The following is a 27,334-nucleotide window of genomic DNA, read 5'->3' as shown; positions in this document are numbered from 1 at the left end:
AGCACCCAGGGAACCCACTTCTGGGGGAAAGGAACCTGACCACACCGAATCACAGAATAAAGCAAACATTCTTACTTTGGGCACTAGCCCACTGTGGGGGTAGGAGGCAGACTACTGTGGGCCTGCCTGCCATGCAAGGGCACAGCCTTCAGAGGGAAGCAGCTAAATTCCAGAGGGTGGAAGACCAGGGGAGCATTGGGACCAGCCTGATACAGAGAGGAGCTAATGGCCCGAAAAAAGAAATTTAGAAACACCAGTGGTTAGAATGTATTTATTTAGAAGAACAAAGGAAAAGGTACTTTTTTTTAAAGGTCTAGACACAGGAAACAAAGTAAGAAGAGAGGGAAGGACCCACCCTAATTTAAAACAGTATTCTTTAGAGTAGAACCCTCTTACACACAGTAGATACAGCTTAGAAACACTTATATGTTAAAGATTTAAGAAAGGGAAACTGAGGAGGGGAGGAATGGGGTCAAGCTCACCCAAAGCTAACAGGCCTGTGCTCTGCATCCTCACAGCTCAGGCCCCAAGGGGCAGCCAGCCCCCAGGGATTCCTCCTGGGCTCAGGTCAATAGCACAGGCCAGCAGCAGGAGGCACTGTCCCCAGTAGGGAAGTCCTTGCTAGAAAATAAAATACAACAATCCCAGAACTCTGAGATACTTGAGCATGTCAGTTTGCATCAGTACAGAAAACTCTTACTTAGAAAGAGCAGCCAAGGCAGTCAGCACCCTATCACATTGCAAATAGGCTTCTTAACCCTAATATTGCTCTTGAAGAAAAGTCTCTGCTGCTTGAAGAACGTGTAAACAGTCAGTTCAACTTTTTTCTCTTTATTAATATAGTTTTCAAATCCATGTACAACAGAAAGAAAAACCAAAACCAAACTCACTGCTGTCGAGTCGATTCCAACTCATAGAGACTTGACAGGACTGAGCAGAATTGCCCCGCAGGGTTTCCAAAGAGCAGCTGGTGGATTTCCACTGCCAACCTCTTGGTTAGCAGAGGAGCTCTTAACCACTGCATTACTAGGGCTCCACAAGCCCTAAATAAACTAGGGATTTTAGTTAACAATGTATCAACGTTGGTTCAGCCATTATAACAAATGTACCACATTAATGCAAAATGGTAACAGCAGAAGAAACTGCACAGGGGAGAGACTGGGTGTATGGGGAACTCCCTGTACTTTCTGGGCAATTTTTCTGTAAACCTAAAACTGTCCTAAAAAAATAAAGTGTATTTTTAAAAACTCACATTGCAGTAAAAGTTATCAGTTTGCTTTTGGTGTTTGGAAAACCGCACTGTTTTGAACAAAACCATTAAAGTGGTCTTTTATTTTTTTTGAAGTCCTAATTTTTATTAGTTCACCCAAATCCTGACTAAAGTTACATCATCTAACTCTCCTGGACACTAGGAGAACTCACCTCAGGGTGCTGGGCGGTGGCTTCAGGTTCTGAAGAGAACATGGAAGTTAACCCCATTTACTTCATTTGGCTTCCACTACATTCTGCCGTCTTTGCAGCAATAATTTCATTTCCTCAAACTTTTCATTGTCAGAACATTTACTGCAAACGCCATTTAGCTCAGCGGTACTTGTTACTTGCTATCTGTCAGGTCAGTCTTAAACAAGGCTCACTGCTTTTCTAGTCGCACCAGCTGACCGAGAGTCGCAGCCTGTTCTGTTAAAGGAAGTGGTATTATTTCAGGTTAGGAAGGAGCCTGAGGAAGGCAGGCAGGGAGGGTGAGCTGGCGCTACCTTCTGTGCCGACACTGCAGAGGGAGGAAGGTAGGTTTTAGCTGATTTTATTCTCTCTTCCGCCTAGACTCCTTGAATCAACACGCACTTACACACCCATCTGCAAGAGAGGGTGTTAAGGTGGTTTTTTTTTGGGGGGGGGGGGCTGGTACTCCTGAGGTTCATACTATTTGCATGATGCAAGTGCTTATGAAAGTATTAGAACTAAATGTGGGCCCTGTCGGCAGGCCGTGGACAACCAGGCTCTCTCCAACGGTGCTGGCAGGAGTCTAAACTGGCCTCGCTCCTATGGCAGCTGACTAGGCAGTATCTATCACTCACAAATGCATTCGTCTTGAGATCCTGCAACTCTACTTGTACGATTGTACCCTGCAGATACACCTGCACATGTGTCAACTGATGCATGTACAACGTTCTTCAAGGTAGCACTGCCTGTAAGAGAAAAAGACTGGAAGCAACCCAAATAGCTAGGGAAAGGGAAGTGGCTACATAAAATGTGATCGCCCACACCATGGAATACTGTTCAGCTCGCGCGCGTGTGCGCGCGTACACACACACACACTTTAAGCTTTCACGTACTCACTGAATTGGAAAGATTTCCAAGAAATGCTGTTACCTTAAAAAAAAAAAAAAAGTATTGCACTGGGCAAATCTGCTGCAAAAGACATCTTTAAAGTGTTAAAAAGCAAAGCTGTCACTTTTAGGACTAAGGTGCACCTGACCCAAGTCATGGTATTTTCAGGCACCCCATATGCATGTGAGAACTGGACAGTAAATAAGGAAGACTGAAGAAGAATTGATGCCGTTGAATTACGGTATTGGCGAAAAATACCGAATATCCCATGGACTGCCAGGAGAACGAACAAATTTGTCTTGGAAGAAGTACAGCCAGAATGTTCCTTAGAACGCCTCTCTTGCTTTGGGCACACTATCAGGAGGGACCAGTCCCTGGAGAAGGACATCATGCTTGGTAAAATAGAGGATCTGTGAAAAAGATGAAGAGCCTCACCAAGATGGACTGACATAGTGGCTTCAACAATGGGCTCCAACATAACGACTGTAAGGATAGCACAGGACCAGGCAATGTTTCGTTCTCTTGTACACAGGGTCACTATGAATCAGAATCGACTCAATGGCACCTAACAACAACAACACAAAGCAAGGTGCAGAACGGTGTAAACAGCAAGCTAGACTGTGTATACTAGGGGGAAATAACATTCATATTTGTTTCAGTGTGTACAAAAAAAACTCTGGAATGACACACAAAAAAATCATCAACAGCAGAAGGAGAGGACCCCAGGCAGATAGAGGACTTCTCTACATGCCTTAAAAAAAAAATTTTTTTTTTCTTTAAACTATGAGATGGCATCACTTGTTAATAAATCAATAACACAGGAATTTAGTGCAATTGCTGCTATAAATTGGTCCAATGTTTCTGGAAAGCATTTAGTAATATGCATCCAAAGTCTTAAAAACATACACATTTTTAACTCCGTAGTTCTACTCTTAGAAATTTAACCTAAAGAAATAGCCAGACACTAAAAATAGTCATAGAAAAGATGCATGGCTGTACAGAGATGTTCATCCCAGTGTGGCCTAGAGCAGTAAAAAACTGGGATCAAATTAATGAAATATGGTAAATTATATCATGGAATATCATGTAACTTCAACAAACAGTATATATGTATATACATATATATACACATATACTTTTTTTTTTTAACCAACACTGAAAGATATTTTTGATAGCAGTGTTATGTATTGAATTATTTCCCCCCAGAAGCAGGTACTGTAAACCCTAACCTCTATGCCTGTGGTTATAATTCCATTTGGGAATGTGTTTTCTTTGTTATGTTAATGAAACAGAATTAATGTAGGGTGGGTCTTGAATCAATCTCTTTGGAGATATAAAAGAGATTAAAACAAGTGAGCAGAGGAGAAATGGGGTAAGAGAGATGCCAAGACATATAGAGATCTCTGAGGAATCAGGAAGCAGAGGCTGGAGAGACAAGGCCCTTCCTCCAGAGCCTTCCCCTTGCACTCGGCACTCTGAATTTGGACTTCTAGCCTCCTAAACTGTGAGAAAATAAATTTGTCTGTTAAAGCCATCCACTTGTGGTATTTCTGTTATAGCAGCACTAGGTAACTAGGACACAAAGTAAACTCCAGGTTAGGAAAAAAGAAGTTACAAAATAGTATCTAAAGTGTTATTTCACTCATCCAGTTTTATGTTCATATAAGGGGGGAGTACCTGGAAGGGCATACGCCAAAATGCTAATGGTGGAAGAATTTAGTGGTAACTTTTATTTCCTTTATTTTACTCTTTTGTAGTTCCTTATTCTTAACAAGCATTTCTTTTTAAATCAGAAGTAAAATCATTTCCTCCTATATGTAAAATTCAAGACATACATAATAGAGAATGAAAGAAATCTACAAAATCAGAAAAAGAAGAGCCCTAAAGCACAGAGATGGGCACACTCAGCCCGGAACATCCAGGCGAGGTCTCTCTCACGTCCCGATCCTGACCAGCTTTCATACCAGGTGCTCTTCACAAAAAAGGTACAAGTGGTGAATAAAACTAGACCCAAAATAGCAAACAGAATGCCACGGGCTCAAATGGGGAGTTGGAGGGGCAGAATGGTTTTCATCCTCCCTTCTCTTTCCTTCTAAGTTTGGCACAAACAGTTCTTTGGCTTATTATAGGGCAGTGTGACAAAAATACATTCTAACAGCAATTAAACACCATGTCTAACAGCCAAGTGTTTTCGGTTAATAAAGAGCTCTGCTTATAATAAGAGAAATCATTGTCTAATTCAAAGCAGCTGAAATCTAAGCCCTCGTCCTTATTTATCATGAGTGATCAGCAATGTTTTTAAAAAACAACAGAAAACACCAACCCCACCAGAGACACAATACACAGAATATTATAGTAATCAAATAAACCTGGGTTTGAATCCTGGCTCTGCCACTTAATAAAAAGTGACCCCGCACAAGTTAACCTTTCTAAACCTGGAAACCTCGGTTTTCCTTATGTAAAACCAAAACCAAAAACCCAATGCCATCGAGTTGACTGCAACACATGGTGACCCTATAGGACAGAGGAGAACTGCCCCAAAGCGCTCCCAAGGAGTGGCTGGTGGATTTGAACCATCGACCCCAGGGCTCCACCTATAAAACAGGATGTATATAAGGCCCTCTCAAGACACTGGCCTAGCCAGCCTTCTTTTGACTTTTCCCTTTCCTTGACCAGAATTGTTAAAAATTAAAATATTCTAGCACATGGTGGGCCCCCATTAGAGTGACTGAGTGAGGTCTATCAATACAGGTTATGAGAGGCAGCAGTCATTTGTGCGGCTCTGGGGCAGGCGGCGGCCCTGCCTAGAGTCCAAAAGTGTGAGGTCAAATTCCTTGAAACTTTTTTCAACAACATCAAATTATTTCATTTAGGTAAAATTTATTTCAATGGTATTAACAGTTATGGGCATCTACCACAACTGAATCTGTCGGTTTTGCTTCCAATACATTAAACCTTTGTCTCCCACAATATCAGAAACCGGTAGTTGCCCTTCCACAACACCAGGCTGGAGGCACAGCCAGGTAGAAAAAGCAGAGACCTTAAGAACGGGACCAAGGGCCAGAGCCAAGCTGGTCACTGATCAGACTGGGAACCTTGGACCAACGACTCAACTTCTCTGAGAAAAACAGGGCACCATCACCTACCACCTCGCAGAACTGTTCTGAGGATTAAAGGGATCACTATCCTAAAAGCTTCCAACAGTGCCTGGCATTGGTGACACACCATAAATATTTCCTTCCTCCTTGCCATGCGTCTTGCTCATCTTAGCTACCGGTCGGGTTAACGCACTCTGAACTAGTACTTAGAGAAAGGGCTGAAGACTCCCAGGGAGCTCAAATTCATCATGTTCCAGCTGCTTTTTAAGTAAAATGGAGATAATGCTATCTGCCTCCTATTCACCTTTAAGGATGTTGTGAGGATTAATTGAATGGGACATATTAAGCTCTTATTTCCTCAGAGAGAGACACCATGTAAGTACAGGATATTATTCCATCAACGGCCTGCTTTAAGATCATCCCCCACCACCGGCACAAAAGGAATGTACCCTTTCACTCCCATCCTGGCTTCAATAATTCTAATTCAATTAAGCCAGAAATCTCACTCGGAGAAACACCTCTTGTTTCAGGGATAATGTGAAACAATTCCAAACTTAAGGCCTGGACAATGTTAAATATAATTTAGAGCTCACTTTTTCTAGGCCTCCTAAATATTCTAAGTACTACATAAGACAAGGAAATTTGGCATTCCGGATCTCAACACTTCAGCAGTTCTCTGTAGAAAATGCACTGATATTAAACAGAAACACAGGCAAAGACCTATTTTTCTACCAAAAGGCATAAGGTAAAGGAGAAAATACACCTCAAAGTTGTCCTCTTAAAAATGTAGAGGAACCTAAAATGTTTCACCTACCTTCTAATACTTAAAATAAGAAAACACAAAAGTTCTTCAGTAAATACAATTAAAGCCAACATAACATTGGGATTCTATAAGTGAGCAGGAAAAAGAAAGATAAATAGGGTCCCATGTAGAACACCCCAATCTTGAAAACTTCAGGCTATAGATTAAAAATTGTTCATTAATATACATATATTTTAATAACGATGTTTCAAGCATACAGAAAAGTATAGATTCCCAGGTACCCAGCCCCCAGCTTCATCAAATTTTAACCTTTAGTTGCTATTTTTAAAGGAATAAAACATAATAGTTTAGCTCCGGTCTTACCCTCTCCATCCTGTTTTCTCCCCTCCTCCCTCCAAAATAATCACTTTTCAGAATTTGGAGTTCAGTTTTCCCAAAAAGTCTACATTTACTACATCTTTATGGCTCCAATAACAACATAAGGTATTGTTCTGCACATTTTAACTCCCTATCAAGTGGAAACCCTGGTGGCGTAGTGGTTAAGAGCTACGGCTGCTAACCAAAAGGTCGGCAGTTCAAATCCACCAGGCGCTCATTGGAAACTATGGGGCAATTCTACCCTGTCCTATAGGGTTGCTGTAAGTCGGAATCCACTCGATAGCAGTGGATTTGGTTTGGTTTTGGTTTTATCGATGGAATTACACTGCATACACCCTTCAGGTGGCCCTTCTGCTCAACAATGTGTTTGTGAGGTTGATCCACGCAGCCACGCTGGTGCCGGTGCCCTTAGGTCATGTCTACTAGAACTCCTCTAGGCGACTGCCACTCCCCCCACCCCCATGGATGTTTACTGTCTTCCCAACTCTTCACTCCTATAAAGCGTACAGCAATGAACCTTCTTGCACTTGTTCCCTTGTACACACTTGTGCACAGGTACTCCTCTAACCCAGGAGACCACTCCATCATACCGCACACACCTTCCACAACTTGCTCTCCAAAGCGGCTGCCTCGGTTTCACCCCCACCAACAGAACACACAGTTCACTTTGCTAGAAGCCTAAGATGTCAACCCTTGAAGCTTTCAGACTTTTAACTGTTGCCACTCTGATGGGTGTTTAAAAAAAAAAAGATGTTTACTTTGAAAGCCACACATATAACTGAGAACATCACCTCTTGGTCCTCACTATGGTCCCGAATTAAACTGAGCTGAGGCCCATATTCCGCCAATTGGCCAGGTGGTCCCTAATAGTCTGAGCAAGTCAGCAAACTCAGGAGCATAAACTGCACAGTCCCCTAAGCCACGGATGCTATGATCACATACGAAAATTAATCCGACAGCGTGTTTGGCACCTCGTTGGGTGGTATGGTGGTATCTACAGCCTCACCTACCCTCACTCCGACCTCCTCAGGAGCTGTGCCCATCTGCTAGGCCCCACTATAGGGCAGACAGGTGATTTCTGCTACGTACAGAGTATTTACGAAACTGGTATGTGCGTGGCACTGTGCAGGTGTTTTTTTTTTTTTTTTTAATTTACAGACTTCATAAGCATCTGTCCTAAAATTACTCATAACCAATTTAAAAAAGCAAAACTCTCTGTATCCTCACAGCTCCATCTGAGTAACTTTAAAAGGGGAAAAATGAAAACTCCACCACAGAGACTTGGAAAAATCTTGTTAAACCCGCTCTGCCACTTAAGGCTAAGGTATTTACCATCTTGCAGTCAAATCAGGGTAGTTATATTTCCCCTTAGATTCATACTCTCTAAGTTTACTCAAGAAATAATGTGACAAGATTCCCTAGATTCTCTCGTCCATGAATTTTTAGACAAGTGTTTCATGAAAGTCAGTAAAGAAACAGTTTTGCCTGAGTTATCACATAGCCCGGAGAAGGCATATATTTCCGTTAACCAACAATACTCCACCTTGGGCTGCCTGCATGCAAGTTGGTAACATGACCCCTTTTATAAAACTAAAAATCAGAACTGAGCAGCTGCTCCCTGCCTCCATGACCTCGGGAGCCACAGCAAGTAAACGATGCTCTACAAGGGGCTGGCTGCAAAAGGGATGCAGACACAGAGATCAAAGTACGCCAAGGGGCTCAAGTGCGCAACAGAGCAAGTGAGGGCGAGAGACACAGACTCCGGCCAGCGGGGCCATCTGAGGAGGAGTCAGAAACAGTGTTTGTGGAGGGTGGGCCCAAGCCAGAAGAGATGAGCACTCAGCTTCCCAGGAAGCAATGGGCCCGGGGAAAGGGGTGCAAGAGGGGGTGGGCAGACCAACTGTCCATGAAGCAAGTGGCCCTAAAGAGAAGAAGTGGGAATGAGGCTGGGAGGGAGAGAAGGACTAGAGGGGTCTTCGCAGCAGTGCGTAGATTTGACAGAAGCCAAGGAGGGAAGCTGCTAGAAACGTGAAACAAAGCTTAACACTCTATGTGAAAAGCAAAAGTGCGGCCTCCTCCTGTGATGGTGCTGCGCACAAGCTCTTATTCTACCTCTTCCGCCCACTCACAGCAGCAGCCACTCACCTACGTCCTCCACAGAGAGGGCCAGGCTCCCTTGGAGCCAAGATCCAAGGCTTCTCGTGTGCATACATTAACCGCCACCTCTGGAGCTCCAGGTCCTCCTGACCTTGGCTGACCCTGTGCCCTGCTGGTTTTCCTCCTAACCCTCCAATCACCCCCTTCCTGCCCCCTTTGTAGGCTTTCTCTTCCTCCACAGGCCTCCTAACAGCAGCTCTCCCCAGACAATCGCTCAGCCCTTGGCCCTCTACCCTTCCTCTTTAAATTCAATCCCTCAGGAAACTCATTCGCTTGAATGGTTTTAACAAACACAGCCAGGCGTTAGGGTGGCATAAATTGTTAAGTGCTGGACTACTAACCAAAAGGTTGGCGGTTCAAAGTTACCCAGAGGTCCCTTGGAAGTAAAGCCTAGCAATCTGCTTCTGAAAAGTCACAGCCTTGAAAACCCTATGGGGTAGCTCTACTCTGCACACTTGGGGTTGCCATGAGTCGAAATCAACTTGATGGCAACCAACCACAAGAAGCCAGGATTTAGAAATACCTGTGGCCAACTTTGACTTTACTCTCAATCTCACACATTCAGTCCACGTGCTTATTAAGCACCTACTAGGTCCCAGGCACTGTCCTGGATGCTGGGAACTCAGCACAGACAGGGCAGACCCTCCCTGTCTCTTGAGCATTTTTGTTTATTGAAAATGTCTGAAATGCCATCCGTTCTCCCCTCACACTGCTGCTCCTCCTGCCATCTGGGTTTTTGACCAAGAAGTTGATTCGCCTCCCAGTCACATCCATGTGCATACCTCCCAGGCTCACCCTGGTCTCCTCCCCTGCTCCCAAACCAGAAGTTACCATGTTCTGGGGGGCACACTGGCTCCAGTCAGTTACTCTTACCCTTTCTCTCCTTTTGACACCTGCCTACAGCCCTCACGACCCCCGGAGTCCAGGCTTCAGTCCCCTCTTCCCACTCAACTCCCCAAAGCCAGGAAGTCTTCCTAACACACTGCTCTAAGTCATGCCACTTTCCTGCCAGAAAAGTAGCCTCCTCCAAGCCTTTCTTGCTCACTTCTATACCAGTGACCTTTCTCCTATAAATACCTAAAGCACTTAAATGTCTGTCCACTCTGAATTCTGGGCTGCCTATATTTCCTGTACGCTTAAACCAGCTTGTACACTGTTAATGTTCCCAGGAGCATCTCACCACCCAGTTAAATGATAGGCTCCTTGAGAGCAGGGACAGGTGTGTAGTCAACATCGAGCACGGTCCACAGCATGCAAGACAGATGGGGTGGGAGGAGGTCTGCAAACCTACAGACAATGCCTGGCAGCTAGGGGTGTCACACTGACTGGAGGGGTAAGAACGAGACTGGAGAAAGGGGAAATTCAAGACTCTCTGCTCAGGAAATAGCAACAGGACATGATAACTGACTGTTCGCCAAAGGAGTCACCAGAACAGCCCAAGACAAGGCCATGGTTAAGCTCCAGCAAACTGGAGGACAAAAGCCAGCTTCACCACGGGCATAAACCAGCTCTGCAAAGGAGAATGCGGATGAGATTGGTTTTGGCTCTACTGAAGGAAAATCAGGCCATCCAGTGACCAAGTCCTACAGGACTGGACTTTGGACTCCTCAACAGTGAGATGACAGTCAAAGCCACGAGTGAGTGCCTCTACAAAGAAGTTGGCTTAAAAAGAGAAAATCAATTTATCTGAAGTCTGAGCTTAAGAGATGCCCAAAGATGAAGGTGCACAAGGAAAAAGAACAGCCAGGTTAGGTGTTGATTAGCTGACGCACTCGCTGGCTTCCATGGTGTGCTCATCCCCCACCCCAGGTGTCCGTGGGAGGCCACACACAGGAGCCTCAGCTCTGCCACGGCATGCCATTTCGGTGCACTACAACTTCAGCCTGGCTGCTGGTGGCACACCAGGAGGAGCAGGACTTGGTGGCCCTGGCTGTGGGACACACAGCTTGGTGGTCAGACTTTGTAAACAAGCTGCCGTTAACACTGAGCATCAAAACAGCCCCCTGAACAACGAGGAAGAACACTGCTGCCTGAGCTGACACTATCACATATGTCTGGACCACTGTTATTTCACCCACTGCTGCTGGTCCTTCTCCATGTCATAAATTTAAGTATGCAAAAGAAAAGGGAAGGAAAATGCCTGTGGCGACACCAAAAAAAAAAACCAAACTCGTTGCCGTCGGGTCGATTCCAAATGATAGCGACCCTATAGCACGGAGTAGAACTGCCCCCCACAGAGTTTCCCAGGAGCTCCTGCTGGATTCAAACTGCCAACCTTTTAGTTAGCAGCCATAGATCTTAACCACTATGCCACCAGGGTTTCCACAGAGAACATTAATTATGATCATGGAAAATCAAATCGCCCTGAAACTTTCAATATAACTGTTGTGAAACTTTTCAACCTTCTGATTCTTATACACCAATCTTCCCAAAGGCTCAGTGATACCTTCTTTTTAAGCTTTGAAGTCAATCAGATCCTTAGAGGACAACGAAGATTCACCTTTAACTCAGCTTTTCATGGCTTGTGGTGTTTAGACTGTCTCAGTGTTGAAATTTGCGGGATTTCATCTGCCACCAACAATCTAATGAGCTGTTCACTGCATCAGCCACAAATGATCACCAAACAACTATGCCTGCTCATTTGTCCTAGTTTCATTTGAGTCCTTGAAATGAAATGTTCGTGTCTACAGTAAAGGGTCCCATATGTTTTTTTTGTCTGGAGACTATAAAACAAGCACTCATAATATCTCTTCCTTTGATAGATTTCAAGGTCGCCTGCCTTGGCAAGGTCTCTCACCAACAGGTGTTGCTCTCCCTCAAACTCACTAAAATTTAAGTTCCATGAGAATAGGGGCTATCTTTTTTTTTTTTTTCCAGCGCTAATCCCCACTACCTAGCATTGTGCCTGGCCCTTCTTAAGCAAACAATAAATAATAGCCTAGTGAATTAACAAATCTTCCTACTATGGCCATTATAAATGTTGTTGTTATGTGCCATGGAGTCCATTCAGACTCACAGCAACCCTATATTACAGTTAGTCTTGGCAGCACAATGGTAAAGCACTTGGCTGCTAACCAAAAGGTTGGCAGTTCGAACCCGCCAGCAGCTCCACTGCAGAAAGACGTGGCAGTCTGTTTCTGTAAAGATTACAGCCTTGGAAACCCTATGGGGCAGTTCTACTCTGTCCTATAGGGTCACTGTGAGTGGGAATTGACTTGATGGCAATGAGTTTTTTCTTTATCTTTACAGAAGCAGATTGCCAGGTGTTTTCTCTTGCAGAGCGGCTCGTGGGTTCGAATTGACCTTTCAGTTAGCAGCCAAGCACTTAGCCGTTACACTATCAGGGCTCCTTCCATCATAAATAGCGGATGACAAATCTCTGCACTTACGAAAGGTGTACGCACACACTTCCCACGTTCATAAGCATCATCTGTTTAGACTGCATACAAATGTGTCAGCAGATGCCTGCTGCTCCCAGAAGTACACGCTACAGGACACAACCAACTATTCGCAGTTAGATGGCCCAACACCCCCTCAGTCCTGTCCACATGCATCAGACACCTAGCACCATGCATCATCAGAAGTAACAAGGAGGCAAGGTTTAACTAATATTAGACTCTCCACCAAGAGGCTCTCCGGAAAATAATATATTAACTTATATACGATTACTAATAAACATATAACAGAATGAGAAAGACAGTAACTCTACTAAGAGGAATTCTTAAGGGAACAGATAAGCAATGCCTGCTGAGATAAAGACTTAACTAGGTGATCGGCATTAACGCCAGTGCCTTGGCAGCATCTAGAAATATGTTCTCAAAAGGTCATATACACAAACATCTACAGTAAGAACAAAAACAACTGTTCTGGGTTTCTTGACAAGTACGAATGATCTGTAGTCAAACAAACAGGGCTTTGTGTACCTGGCTGTGCCCACCCAAGGACCACAAGGGAGCCCAAAATGGCAAGGAAGGAGGAGGCAGCCAGGACCAGGAAAAAACGTGGGCCTCTGGTCCCAGCCTACTCTTCCATCTCACAAGGCTGAGACCCTGAGGGGTCTTGCTTTCCTCACAATAGAGAGAAATGGTCCAATTTTGGTGATTCTGTGAAGCATTCCAAACAAATGATATACGTCATAAATACTGTGTGGGGGATCGTATTTCCCATGTATTTATTTATTTGGAAAGAATGACAGTGGCTCACTAAATATATTCCCCGTCTTGAAGCACCCATAGATGAAACATAAAACTTAAAATAAATTATTAAAAATAACTGCCGTCTCACAAAGATAGCCAGCCAGCTATTACGGCCTCCTGATGGAAGAACACAGCATCATCTAGGAAGTGATCCAGCCAAAATAGGCCTGCATCAGATCTTCAAGGAAGAGATTACAAGGGAGGGGGAAAAAGAAACAGTGGGGAACTGATCGATTAAGAGACTTAAAAGACATATGAACCAAATCCTAACACAAGAATCTTAGATTTGGATTCAATTTTTTTTTTGAGATGATGGGATTTGTGGGAAAATGGAAATCTGAATGACGGAATAGTTGTTATTAATGAATTACTGTCATTTCTGTGGCATGATAAATGGTACTGTGGTTGTTTAAAAAAAAAAAGTCCTTACCTTTAGAGAGACACACTCAAACATTTATGGTTGAAATAAGATCTGATGTCTAAGATTTACTTCAATATTAACTAGAGGTGGGAGAAGAGAATGTGCAGATAAAAAAAATAATAAGGTTGGCCATGAGTAAACAATTGCTGAAGCTAAGTGATGGGTACAAAAGGATTCATTACACTCTACTGTCTGTTTTTTAAATATATATTTGAAGTTTTCTATAATAAGTAGTAAAAAATAAATAAAATGACGTTATTGCTATGAAAAAAATATCCGGAGCTGAATTTTCTGGATCAATTTAAAGATAAAGGGTCTTATCCTTTCTGAGCTCTAAACTTCAGGTGTGACATTTCCGAAGACATGCCACACACATAAATCATAAGAAGATCAACATAATAACTGCCCCTATACCAAGCTCAAAACCGAAACAATTAAGGGCATGCTTGGGTTGGAAATTATACCAGGGTGAAATACGTCCCTCAGTGCAAATTAGGTCAATATGGTTATTCAATTAAAGGAAAAAGGCCACCCGTTTACAGGCAAATCAAAGGAAATGGGGGCAATCCTGAGACTGCCAGTCAAACAGCCTTCTCGAGGCCTTCAGAACCCGTGTTGAGTTACTGTCATTGAAAGATCACATCACGTTTCACAGATAGGCAGCTGTTCTCTGTCAAGTTGAAGGGCAGTCTCAGGCTGGAAGGGCAGACAGATGATTCTACGGATGGCCTGGTGTCATTCGTAAAGTGAATGAAACAACACAAACTTCGTCTACTCTATCATATGATTTACCATACAAACCTACCTACGAAGATTTAAGCTCCTTGAGGGCAAGAACTATCTTGAGCCCCTAGTCCTAAAAAGACTGCATATCTGGCACATGGCCAGATGCTCAGTACATGTTTCTTGAGTTACTGGCTACATGAACAGCTATTATAAATCCATATATGCACAGAAAAAAAAGGCCAAAGGAAATTAATCACAACATCGACAATGTAGTATAACTCTGGTAGTGGGATTACAGGTGATTGTTACTTTTTATACTTCTCTATATTTTCTAATTTTTCTACAACAACCATCTACTGGGTCTATAATCACAAAACACTGTAAACTCACAAAAAAGACTGCAAGAGACTATAATTAACATACCTTGGGGAGGAGTGGAGAATAATTACACCAGATCACATGACTACCCACTACCCCCACCCCACCTCCCCCAAGCCTGGGTATTGGAAACTTCACTTATGCTTCAAGGCTCAGCAGTACTATTACCACCAAATCTCCACCCTACCCCCAGCCCTATACCAGCCCCTGCCCGCTGTAGTTAAGGTGACAGGTGCTCCCTGAGGTATAGCCAGCACAGGACCCACTTTGTAACCCCAGCATGTGGAGCAGTGCCAAGCAGCTCGTGAGATAGAAATGACTGAAACATTTCAGTTCCAAAAGACAGGGATGAAAATGGGTCGCAACTCTGACACCTGTTACTGATCCTGAACAGCTAACTACTAAATGTGGAAACAGACCTTCCACTTAGGAGCCCAGTGGTTAAGAGCTCGGCTGATAACCAAGAGGTCGGCAGTTTGAATTCACCAGTCGCTCCTTGGAAACACTATGGGACAGTTCTACTCAGTCCTATAACGTCGCTACGAGTCGGACGCAACTCGACAGCAATGGCTTTGGTTTTTTTTTGTTTCTGGTCAGAGAAATGCCTGTCAGAGAATCAACTACTACGCTGACCCTCAGACAATTGGCATGAGCAACAAAGGAGAAGCCAGTGCACGGGAAACTGTCCACCAGGAAAAAAAAAAAAAAAAGGTGACCAGGAGTATATGTTCAACTACCAAGGGAGATGCAGCCAAAGTAAAGCATTCAAATTTCCATAACCAGTAAAAGTGAGACAAAATGTAGCTTTCTAGAACTTGGCACTGTCAACAAAAAAGCCCACACCCATCTCCTCCTTCACCAGAGCTGAGTGGCAGAGGCCAATTCTAAAGCAAGTTGGGACTCACACATTCAGAGACTCAAGTTTTTCAGACTCAGAAAAACTAGTACAGCTCCCTAGATTTCCAGATGAAGAAACTGAGGCTTGAAAAGCGGGGGGAGTAACCAGCCACAGGCCCTAGGGCAGGCGAGAACAGAACCAGCACTAGACCCAGTTCAGCGCTGTGCACCAAGCACCTCTCCTCTCCCTGTGACACCCATGGGCTGTCTCACTACCGTGCCACTCAGAACAACTGACTCTTCATATTGCTCATTTCTTTTAGGTGAGATGATGGTATTACGCTTTTTTTCTTCTTCTTCTAAAAAACAGAGACATTCTCTCTTAAAGATACATATTGAAATATTTATGGATAAAATAATATGATGTCCTTTTCAAACTCCCAGACGTGGGTGGGTATTGGGATGAAACTAGATTGGCTGTGCTTCCTGGTTAAGGCCAGGTGACGGTACATGGGGGTTCATTATACTCGTCTCTCCACTTCTGTGTATGTCTGAAATTCTCCATCAGAAAAAAATTTCATGAATATTCTTCAAAATGCCAGACAGCAACAGCACCATCCTATTCACCAAGTCTTTGTCCCCAACCTAGGTCTCCCCCTCCCTTCACCGCAAAAAGAGAGAGAACAAGGAAAAAGGAAGCAAAGGAAGAGGAAAGAAAGAAGAAAGAAAAGGGGAAAAACATCCACCTTCTGCTACTGTTTTGAGGACACTGCCCACAGTCTTTATGGCTGGGGTAATGGGGGGAGCACCATTGCCCAATGAGAAAGGGAGCTTATCCAACAAGTTATCCAGTCAGCAGTGAAAATAAGCCATGTCAGTATTAGATCATTAAATCAGCATTCTGGCAAAAAACAATATTTCAAAATGCTCTGCTGACAGCTGGATCAAACCCGCCAATATTTGACAGCAATAAATACAGTTATTTGGGAAGAGAAATAGGGAGTGACCTTACAGTTTCACTGCAGGATGCCAAATAAGGAAAGCTTGAAGCTGTAGGAAATGGAAAAGAACAGCTAATATTTGGCAAGCTTCCTTTATGATCAACAAATTAAAATGTTAAGGAAGCAATTTGTTGAGAGAAGATATTTTTGAAAGGAGCTGAATCATGCAGGTTCAGCCCCGGATATGGCCAATTGGTAATTTGAAATCATTTTTCAAAAGTTAATTTTTTCAGCCTCCAGAAATTTCATTGAAGGTATCACTGAGTTAATCATAAACCCACCTTTCTCCCAGCTCAGGTCAAGGGGAGGGACACCTTAACTTCATCCCCAACAGAAGCTCTGCTCTTAACCCCTGGTTCAGCAATGCCTGCAAACTTGTCTTTCATTGGCAGTCACTGTAATGGCAAGCGGATAAACAAAAATATAGTCTAAAGTCTAGCTTTACATTTCTGAAGACACTCTGGTTGCCAATCCATTTTCAATCATTAGCCACCTGACCTACTTTAAATCTAAGCCTAACATTACCAGGTTTCTTTAAGTAAAAAAAAAAAAAAAGTATACTTGTTTTCATGATCAATGAATAGTAGGTCTTTCTTGTGATTAAAAAGCCATTCCTCAATTCCCCCAAACCATGGCCCCCCCAAACTCCCTGCTAACTCAGAACTGAAGCCACTCTTTCAGCCAAAGATTAGACAACCCTGTAGCACAAATAACACAAGTGAGGAACGTGCTTCTTAGTTTAATCAAGTATATGAGACCAAATGGGCAACACCTCCCCAAAAGCAAAGGCGAGAAGGCAGGAAAGGACAGGAAAACTGGATAAATGGACACACAGGGAACCCAGGGTGGAAAGGGAAAGGGGGAGAATGCTGACACATGGCGGGGGTTGCAACCAATGTCATAAAACTATTTGTGTATAAATTTTTGAATAAGAAACTAATGTACACTGTCAACTTTCACCTAAAACACAATAAAATTTAAAGAAAAAAAAAAAGTCATTCCCATTCTAAGGGCCAATCACAGTTCAGATCTAGTCATTCGACAAAGTATTCACAGAGCACTACTGCTGTTGGCATTGCAAATCAAAGCCCCTATTATCAGGGTTGAGGCAGGGGAGGTGACAGGTAACAAACACATAAATAGTGGGTCCTGTAAAGATAAGTAAATGAAGAAGAAAAAGTTACGGGAAGGAAGGGAGAGGGGCCAGGAGGGAGTACTATTTTATATAGGGTGGGCAGTAAGGTTTCTCTGAAAAGGTAGCATCTAAGACCTGAAGGAAGTGAAACTATCAACACAAACCAACGTCAGCCTCTAAAACAGGAATCACCACCACCACAGCCACCCCAGGGAATACAGAAACTAAGATGCTTTTGGTAAGATTTTCACCCATTTACTTAGTTACAAGCTGTTTTAGCTTTGCTATAACCTTGAGGAATCTAGACACTGCATTTATTATTATTTTTTTACCAGCTCCCTTGTACTGACCCTACTCCTGGGCACCAACTGAAAACAGTGTTGTTTAGAAAATACATATCCTTTGTTCTAGCATTAAACCTGCACTGAGAAGAGCCCCTGGGTTTTATTTGTTCTCAGCATTAAGCCAAAATGTTAGGCTGTGGTCTTTAATGCATGATTTTATCTGGTATTCAAACACACCGTGTGGAATGGTCCAGAGTGGCCATTCAGACAGCACCCGGGAATGGGTGGCTCTCAGGGAGAATTCAGCTCCTGCAAGAACTGCAAAGCACAAAGCGGCCCCCTACCCAGCGAACAAATGTGTGTGAGCAAGTGTGAAGATTAATTTTATGTGCCAACTTGGCTAAGTCATTTGGTCATACTGGCCAGTTGCTTGGTCAAACACTAGTCTAGACAGTTACAAAGTAATTGTTAGGTGCCACTGAGCCAGTTCCAACTCATAGCAATTCTATGTACAACAAAACGAAACACTGCCCAGTCTTGCGCCATCCTCACAATCATTGCTATGTTTACGCCTGTTGTTACAGCCACTGTGTCAATTCATCTCCTTGAAGGTCTTCCTCTTTTTTCACTGACCCGCTACTTTACCGAACACGATGTCTTTCTCCAGGGATTAGTCCCTCCTGATAACATGTCCAAAGTAAGTGAGACGAAGTCTTACCATCCTCACTTCCAAGGAACATTCTGGCTGTACTTCTTCCAAGATGGATTTGTTGGTTCTTCTGGCAGTCCATGGTATATTCAATATTCTCCACCAACACCACAATTCAAACGCATTAACTCTTCCTCGGTCTTCCTGACTCATTGACCAGCTTTCTCATGCCTAAGAGGTGATCGAATGCAGCTGAAATTAAAGTAGTAGATTGAAAGATGAAGTAGTTACATGTGTCTCCATCAGCTGGCTTTAGGTACAGCAGATTGTTGCTGTTGTGGGTAGCTGCCTTGGAGCTGGCTCCAACCCATGGTGACCTTACACATAACAACACGAAACGCTGCCCAGTCCTGGGCCATCCTCACAGCTGCTGGGATGTTTAAGCCCACTGTCGCAGTTACTGTGTCAGTTCATCTCAGGGAGGGTTTCCCTCGTTTTCACCGACCACCTACTTTACACCAAACGTGTTGTCCTTCTCCAGGGACTGGTCTTTCCTGATGACATGCCCAAAATAAGCAAGACAAAGTCTTGCCATCCTCACTTCTAAGGAACATTCCAGCTGTAGTTCCTCCAAAAGTGATCTGTTCATCCTTCTGGCGGTCCACGGTATATTCAGCATTCTTCACCAGCACCACAATCCAAAAAGCAGGTGACCCTCTGAAGTGTGGGTGGCTCTCATCCTATCAGCTGAAGGCCTTAAGAGCAAAAAGGGAGTTTCCCTAGAGTGTGTTCTCCCTCCAGGCTATCAAAAAACATTTTGCTAGAACTCTCAGGCTCTTTACTCTTCTCATCTCCTGACCCTCGGATTTTGGAACACAAGACCTCAGGAATCTCCGGTCTGTCACCTGACCTATAGATTTTGGACTTGTCAGCCCCCCACAACTACATGAGCCAATTCCTTAAAATCTCTCTCTCTCTGTATCTATATGTATGATATGTAATATCGTATCACTGGTTCTGTTTCTCTAGGGAACCCTAAGACAGCTGGTCTTCTTTTCCATGCCTGCCAGAGAAAACAAGTGGGAAGAGACTAATTCAGATGCACTGTCCGTGCAACGCGTTACAGCCAATCAGTGGACTTCTGCAGCTCTGGGGAGCTTCCAAGAACGTCCCAGTGTTAGTTCTACCAGCTATCCAAAGGTAAGGCAAACTTCTTACCCCCAGCCAGTTAGAAAAGAGTCCTTCATATGTTGGTGAAGCTTATTAAACAGTGCCTACCCCGGGCACGAGAAAATCACCACTGCCAACACCACAGTCCTACTTATGGGACCCCACTCTCCACTGAAACAGGTGTCAGTCCAGCATGCCTCGTAAGGACTTGGAAGGGTTTGTTTCACAGTTAGTTTCATTCATCAGTTTTCATATGGCTAACTGAGCATACTGCCTCTGTGCAAAGTGTAGAGTAAGCCTGGCTACTGCCCAGCAGCTGGGTGGCTGCTGGATGCAGAACTTCCAAACCACCAAATTCAATGAGGAGCAAGCAGGCAAACTGAAAGCCTAGTTACTTGGCTGTGCAATCCTTTGACACAGTTGCATGTGTCAACAGAGCAGAAAAGCCTCCAAACAAGCTCGCTCAACCTCATCGTTCAGACAGCTTGCTCCCAGGGCCTCAGTGTCCTTATCTGTTAAGTAAGCATGATGAAGCTGATCTCCACAAATCACCAGGAAGAATGGCTAATAAAAAGAGCCCTGCAAAAAATGCCTTGTAATTACACAAAGCCATAGGAGGGCTAAGTCATCCTGAGCTACGTCAGCCTAATGCAGGTGGCAGCCTCGTTAAAGAGCAGGAGTGGGAGTCACACATCCAGCCTGGCCAGAGCTGAACTCTGTCCTTCCCTCCCTGCCTCGCTTAGTTACAGAGAGACAGTCCCTTGGCGTTTAAAGGAGCCCAGCATGTTAATCCCCAACTGCTTAAACCCCATCCACTCCTTCACCGAATTCCACCCTCACTCGGCTTCACTTAATTCAAAACAGCCGATTTCAGAGGTGTTCATCGTCGCTTCGTACCAAAAAGCCTACTATCACATTAAAAAAAACCAAAAACCAAACCCAGTGCCGTCAAGTCGATTCCGACTCATAGCGACCCTATAGGACAGAGTAGAACTGCCCCATTAGAGTTTCCTAGGAGTGCCTGGCAGATTGGAACTGCCGGCCCTTTATGGTTAGCAGCCATAGCACTTAACCACTGCACCACCAGGGTTTCCACTATCACATAAGAGCAGCAAAAGCCTTTCTGTGCTGAAAACATTCTTTGTGTTAAGAAGTAGATAAAAGCCATACATTTTGACTCCTGAAAAAAAAATTACTTCTTTTTATTTCTACAGATATTTTGAAAATAAGATATTTATTGAATGCTATATGTATTACATGCAAGGCACTGTGGGAAGTGCCGGGGTTGCAGAGTCAAACACAGTACCTGGCTCTGATAAGCTTGCTGCCTGGAAGAGGGACAAAACAGCGATCGAGGTGACTTAATACCAGCTACAGTAAGGGCAGAAATATAGGGCAGGCACAAAGTGCCCTGGGGTTCAGAAGAGGACAGATTCCATGTGCTGGAGGGGATCTGAAGGGCTTCGTTCAAACAGAAACAGGAACTTGAGCTGGGCAGGACTTCAGAGGCTGAGTTGGGGGGAAGGGGGCGGTCCAGGGAGCAGGCGCAGCCAGCGGTAGCAGAGGCCCTGGGCTCAAAAGAGGAGGGTCCGTTCAAACACCCAGTGTGGTGGGGCTGGCAGGCACGTGTGGGGGAAACTCAGGGAGGCGGCAGCCATCAGCAGCACAAAGGAACACAGAGGTCAAGGAGCGTGAGGCCTGGGCAAGGACCAAACAATTCGTTTGGCTTCAACAAAGCAGTTTCATTTTAAATGATGAAGATAAAGACCCATGAGAGTTTTCTTTTCACCCAAGCACATAAGAAAGGCTTTCACACAGTCAGAAATCAACAGTGCAACAGTGCCATGGCAGCCCAGTCGCTGCCAGAAAGTCATCAAAATTACAGAAGCAGTTTAACTCTAATTGGGGCAGCTTTTGAAGTCACTAACCACAAGGAGGAAGTATTCCCTCCTGGGCCTGCAGGAAACAGATTGTGTCACTGGGTCTGTCCTGGCTCAGAAACCCGCAACACTCTAAAGGATTTTCCATCTATAAGGCAGAAAACTGGTCTGCTCTCGTCATCTTTCTGTAAAGTCGACTTCATTTCCCATATCTACCAGGCTTCTTGATGTGACCATTTTTAGAACCTTCAATTAGAGAATGGAAAACACTAACTCAGATAAACAATTAAGGTTAGGGAGGAAAATGGATGGAGAAACAACTCTAATGAAGTAAGCAAATGCCAACTGTGGAATAACATGCTGGTCATTATGTATTGTGATTAAGGGCTCCCCGCTTTGATTTCAGGCTTGTGTTTTACTTATATGCTTCCAGCTGACCTAAGCTTTTTTTAACACATGGTGGGAACAGAGACAAGGTATCAGACTGAACGCTGTGGCTTAAACTATAAGATACCTGCAAAACGACTCTCCTGTTGTACCATCTGTAAACTCAGGTAAAATTGACCAAGCATTTCCTGGGGCCCCAGCACTATGGAGTGCTCCCAGGTCCCGCCCGCCCCCGGCAGGCAAGACCACCAGGCTGATTTGATGGAATTCAGAGAGTGCCACAAGGTGCGGGGTAAATGGTGATGGCTGTAGGGTTTTGGAGGAGACAGAGCTCCTGAGGTTGGGAAGACAGAAAGGGTTTCACTGGGAGGCAGGGCCAAGATGTAGGCTCCAAGGGATGGGGTGCACCTGCCACACACACGGAGAAGAGCCCCTCATGCCCTCTGAACTCACTTAAGCAGGAAATAGATACCAACGTGTTGAGGAAGATTACAAGCAAGAGGAAAGGAGATGAAATAACAGGGAAGGAGGGATATAATCGCTGTATTAGAGCAGCCAAGCTCTACTTACAACCCAGGTCAAATCCATTTTTAGTTCTTCCGAGTGTGTGTGTGTGTGTGTGTGTGTGTGTGCAAATTAAAACCATGGAAGCACACTACGGAAAATGGGGTGTCACATAAATGTGAGATGGTGGCTCTAATTTCTTAGTCCAGTAAGCAAAGGATGACATTACGGCTAATAATATTTCCTACTTACTGAACAGCTAGCAAGAGGAAACTCGCATATATTCCCTAATTTTAACCCAGTTAGGAGAGTCTCACTTTTTACAAATGAGGAGATGGCACCAACCACTAAGTTATGAGGCAGGACTTGAACCCAAGCCTCTTAGACTCTCAGACCCCTGCTGTGTCCTTCCCACCACTAACCTAACCAAACCAACACAGACAAGAACAAGACTGGCTTTCTTAGGGATTCATGCTCTGAAGACCATTCCCAAACATGTTAATTAAGTGTCAATCACTGGCAGCCTGGCAGGAAGGAGTTTCTGAAGCTTACTTCGAAAGAGAACTCATGTGTTTCCTATAAAACTGGTGTCTTCGCAGGCAGCCTTCCCCCACACACACACACATTTAGGTATTTTGACAACAGTGACCTCCAGTTTGATACGGCAGATTAGCACACGAGTTAGCTCTGCTCCCTCCAGAGAGTAAAGTATAAATTCACAGAACAAAGCAAACAGGAGAGGAAAGAGCAAACTCCATAACATTTTAGAAGCTGGAAAGTTGTGGGACCAAAGAACTCACAATTCTGCCTGAAGACAGGAAGCCACCACCCAGTAAGCTAATTTGTGCTGCAGAACTTGAAAAGGCTCAGGCAGGGGAGACACCAGGGACCCTTGAAGGTGGAGGTGCTAGGTGGATGAAATGTATTAACTGGAGCAGTCAGACCTGACCCCACCCAATGTAGCTGAGGGAGCCCCCTCCCCTGATGTTGGCAGAGGACTGTGGAGCGAGTGACACTCTCCAGTCCCTTCCCCAGCGTGGCTCTTAGAAGACAGGCTGTCAGACTTATATCCCACCCTCGCCCCCACCCAGCAGGTAAACTAAGGGCTTGTCATTGGAGAAACTGATCAGCCCAAGAGGAAAGAGATACAGATACTGACTCGGAGGGTTTCCCCCAACAAAACACCTGGGCTGATCACTTACAGTGAGGGCTGCCAGTCGGACTGCCCACTGGTACACACACACAGCTTCCACATAAGCACATTAGTGCCTTGCTCTTATATATGAACAGGTGATGAAATGCTGCCAGACATTTGGGACAGCCTCTAACTAGGACCAAAACAAAGACAGAAAAAAGAACAGAGAGAGAAATCAACAGGAAACAGCATAAAGTTCGTTCTAGTTACACAATTGGGTTTAAACATCAAAGAAAATGAATACACCTAGTTACTGCAACACCTTAGATGAACCTCAGTAATAAAACTTGAGTCAAAAAAAAAAAAAAGCAAGTTCTAGATGTCTACATACAGAATAATACCACTTTTACAGAGCTCAAAACCAAGCAAAAGTAAATATTATTTCAGCGTACAGACACTTGTGATGAAACGATATTCTTTTCGGGCTATGGCATAATAAATACAAAATCTGACAACAGTCACCTGTCCTGGATAGGCAGGCAGTTCACTGGGAGAGAGGACATGGATACAGGTAGAAGCAAATTATTAGTTAATATTCTGGTTCTGGGTTTGGATAGAGGGTTCATGGGCATTCATTATGTTACTGTACTTTATAACCAAAATGCATTACATATAATTGTTTACATGTATTAAATAACATTTTAAAAGATTTCAAAAAGTAAAAATTAAAAAAAGATAATACAGAGAACAGAAGAAAACTTCTATGAAAAAACTGTAATGAATGCAGCCAGTGTGATAAAAGATGCTTCATCCATGAAACAACAAGAGATGCTACGGATGGAATATTCAGAGAACAAGAAAGAACCCTCAGAAATTAAAAATAGGATAAATAAAAGTTCAGAAAGGTTAGAGGGTTAAAAAAATTCTCACGGGAAGCCTATCAAAAAACGAATGAAAGGTAAGTAAAATGAGCAGATCAGTCCAAGAGGTCCAACATCTGAATAAAGAGTGTTCCAGAGGACACAACACAGAGGCTGGGAAAATAAGGCTTATACCAAGACACGTCGTCATGCAAGTTGAGAATAACAAGGATAAAAAGATGACTCTAAAAGATGTGAGAAAGAGCAAGGGACAAAAATCAGAATGCACCCAAGGGTGGGAACCATGGAGGATAGAAGCGTATGGCACAGATTTTCAGATTCTAAGGGAAGTATGTCCCAGCCTGGAGGTCCATGGTCTGCCAACTACCAATGAGAGGAGAGAATGAAGACACTGCCAGATCCCCAGACAGGAACACTCTTTACCAGGAAGCTACTGGAGGAGCTCCTCGCAATAAGAAGTTAAACCAAGCAAGATGAGACCATAAGATACAGGGGATCCAAAGCAGAAGAGAAGTCAAAGGTGTCCCCAAGATGATGGGAAAGGGAAGACCCAGGAGGGCAGCTGGGCCCAGGACTATCAACAACCAGTCCAGACTGGAACAGAGAACAGAGGGACCAGGAGGGGTGCTGCCAAGAACAAGATGAAACCACTACATGTCTGACAGGTTTCCATGTTTTAAGACATGTATATCGCTAGAGGAGAGTTTAGGGATAAATTAATATCATATATAGAAAACTAATATATACATAGGTATAGTTATCTAAACAGTGACTATTTTAAATCAATTGAGCAAAAATGAGAACTGGGGGAGGGGACCTTCTTGAGGCCTAACTCCTCATCCATTTCTCATGGACCACGTTGTCAGTAGATAAATATCTAACATTGAAAAACCAAGGAACAGTTGTGGAAGTCTGCTTCTTAGAAAAAACGGAGATTACTCTAGGGTGCAGAAATTGAAGATGGGAAGAAGCAGGGCAGGAGACTTTTTTTAATACTAAGCTTTATAGAACTTTCTTTAAAAATCAAATGTTTCCAAAGAAAGAAAACATGCAAAAAAAAAAAAAAAAAATGACAGTTGCCTTTTTTTTTTTTTTAATGAAATACATTCATTCAAGATGTGGAACTTCCAGGGTTGGAAATGCTGGTGGTGGTGGCTGCTCACATCCCAGGAGGCCTGGCACACGGGGCAGGTGACCGGCCATGCCCCTGCCTCCACCCGCTGTAGTCCTGGGCCTGCCAGCTCCCTGAGAGCACCTGCAAGCAAGGAGCCGCCAAGCCATTACCCAGGTTTAGTTCTTTTTTTCTTGTCATGGAAGATTTTTTTTTACCAATAAGCTTTATCTGACTTTGCTTCTGAAATCCTCACTGATCCATATTCTATATAACTGCTTTACCATTTCTCCAAATTTCATATTTCTCTCCATTATATACCTGAAACCAGATCAAAGTGTGTTTTGCATGAATTCCCTGCAGTCACAATGCAGAGAATGGTGCCATTCTGTTAAAAATTACATATACTGGAGGGAACACTAATATCTGCCACCTTGCTCCCTCTCCCATACCAACTCCCCTTCAGAAAAGGACAGGGCTGACTACATAGCAGCCCAAACCTGCTGCCAAATAAGAACCACCTACTTGGAAACAGTCCCCAAGATCTTAGCCAAGAAAACAAAACTCAGAACCCCACATGTAAGTCACATGGCAAAATCGCTCATCTCCTTGTTCATTGCTATCGCAATCAATAGAGAAAACTCAAGCTCTCCAAATAACCAGAAAAATGCCTTGCACTGAGTTACTGGGCTGAGGGCTGGGGACTATAGTCTCAGGGGACATTTAGCTCAACTGGCATGACACGGTTTATAAAGAAAATATTCTACATCCTACTTTGGTGAGTAGTGTCTAGAGTCTTAAAAGCTTGTGAGCAGCCATTTAAGATACATCCCACCCTGTCTAGAGCAAAGGCGAATGAAGAAAACCAAAGGCACAAGGAAAAGATTAGTACAAAGGACTAAGGGACCATAACTACCACAGCTTCCACCAGACTGAGTCCAGAACAACTAGATGGTGCCTGGCTACCACCACTGACTGCTCTGACAGGGATCACAATAGAGGGTCCCAGACAGAGCAGGAGAAAAATGTAGAAAAAATTCAAACTCACACACACAAAAAAAAACAGACTTACTCGTCTGACAGAGACTGGAGAAACCCCGAGAGTATGCCCCCTGGACACCCTTTTAACTCAGTACTGCAATCACTCCCGAAGTTCACCCTTCAGCCAAAGATGAGACAGGCCTATTAAAACAAACAGTAACACATGTAGTTCAACCATGTATGTGAGACTAAATGGGCCCACCAGCCCAAAAGCAAAGATGAGAAGGCAGGAATGGACAGGAAAACTGGACGAATGGAAATGGGGAATCTGAGGTCAAGACATAACGCGGGGTTGGCAACCAATGTCACCAAACAATTTGAGTATCGTTTCATCTGCTCTATAAGCTTTCACCTAAACTACAATAAAAAAAAAAAAGGAAAGAGAAATGCCTTGCAAGTATTCTATCAGTCTAAAAACATGTCTTCTATTTGCTGCGCATTTAAGGAACTATTAGAATTGTTCTTATCTTTCCAGTTAAACACATTCCATAGATGGAGCTTCAGTCTGCATAAAAGTGGTAAATTCTGAACTAAATCTGGCCCCCACAGGGGCCTGGCAGGCTGAGAAAATAGAAGGGAAACAATTACTAGTCCTAACCAGCATTAAGGATCAAGCTGCTGAAGCCCTGATACACGCTACGTACGACATGGATGACCTTGAAAACATTTTGCTGAGTGAAATAAGGCAGACACAAAATGACGAATATTACATGATCCCACTAATACGAAATACCTAGAACAGGCAAATACAGAGTGACAGGAGCTTATTTTTGAAAGCCAAGGGTTGGGCAAGGGGGAAAAGGGGGTACTGATTTCTGTTTGGGGTGATGGAAGACTTTTGGAGACGGACAGTGGTGATGGTTACACACCACAG

The 27,334-nt window shown here is 43.8% G+C and overlaps 1 protein-coding gene across 9 annotated transcripts in view; it reads right to left on the bottom strand.

Moving 5' to 3' along the window:
* CUX1 (cut like homeobox 1) overlaps positions 1–27,334 on the bottom strand; it is a 458,571-nt gene that overhangs the window by 401,721 nt on the left and 29,516 nt on the right. Inside the window, exon 1 of one of the 9 annotated variants that reach the window (XM_064295902.1) lies at positions 1,423–14,553. The exons of the other annotated variants lie outside the window; for them this stretch is intronic. Within the exon in view, the coding sequence (XP_064151972.1) occupies positions 1,423–1,479 (57 nt within the window). The 5' untranslated portion in view covers positions 1,480–14,553. Of the gene's footprint in view, positions 1–1,422; positions 14,554–27,334 lie in introns of those variants that run through there. 9 annotated transcript variants of the gene reach the window in all.

Source organism: Loxodonta africana, chromosome 12 (genome assembly GCF_030014295.1).
Source record: "Loxodonta africana isolate mLoxAfr1 chromosome 12, mLoxAfr1.hap2, whole genome shotgun sequence".
Lineage (NCBI taxonomy): Eukaryota > Metazoa > Chordata > Mammalia > Proboscidea > Elephantidae > Loxodonta > Loxodonta africana.
Note: the sequence above shows the minus strand (reverse complement) of the source record. Positions and strands in the feature narration are given on the sequence as shown.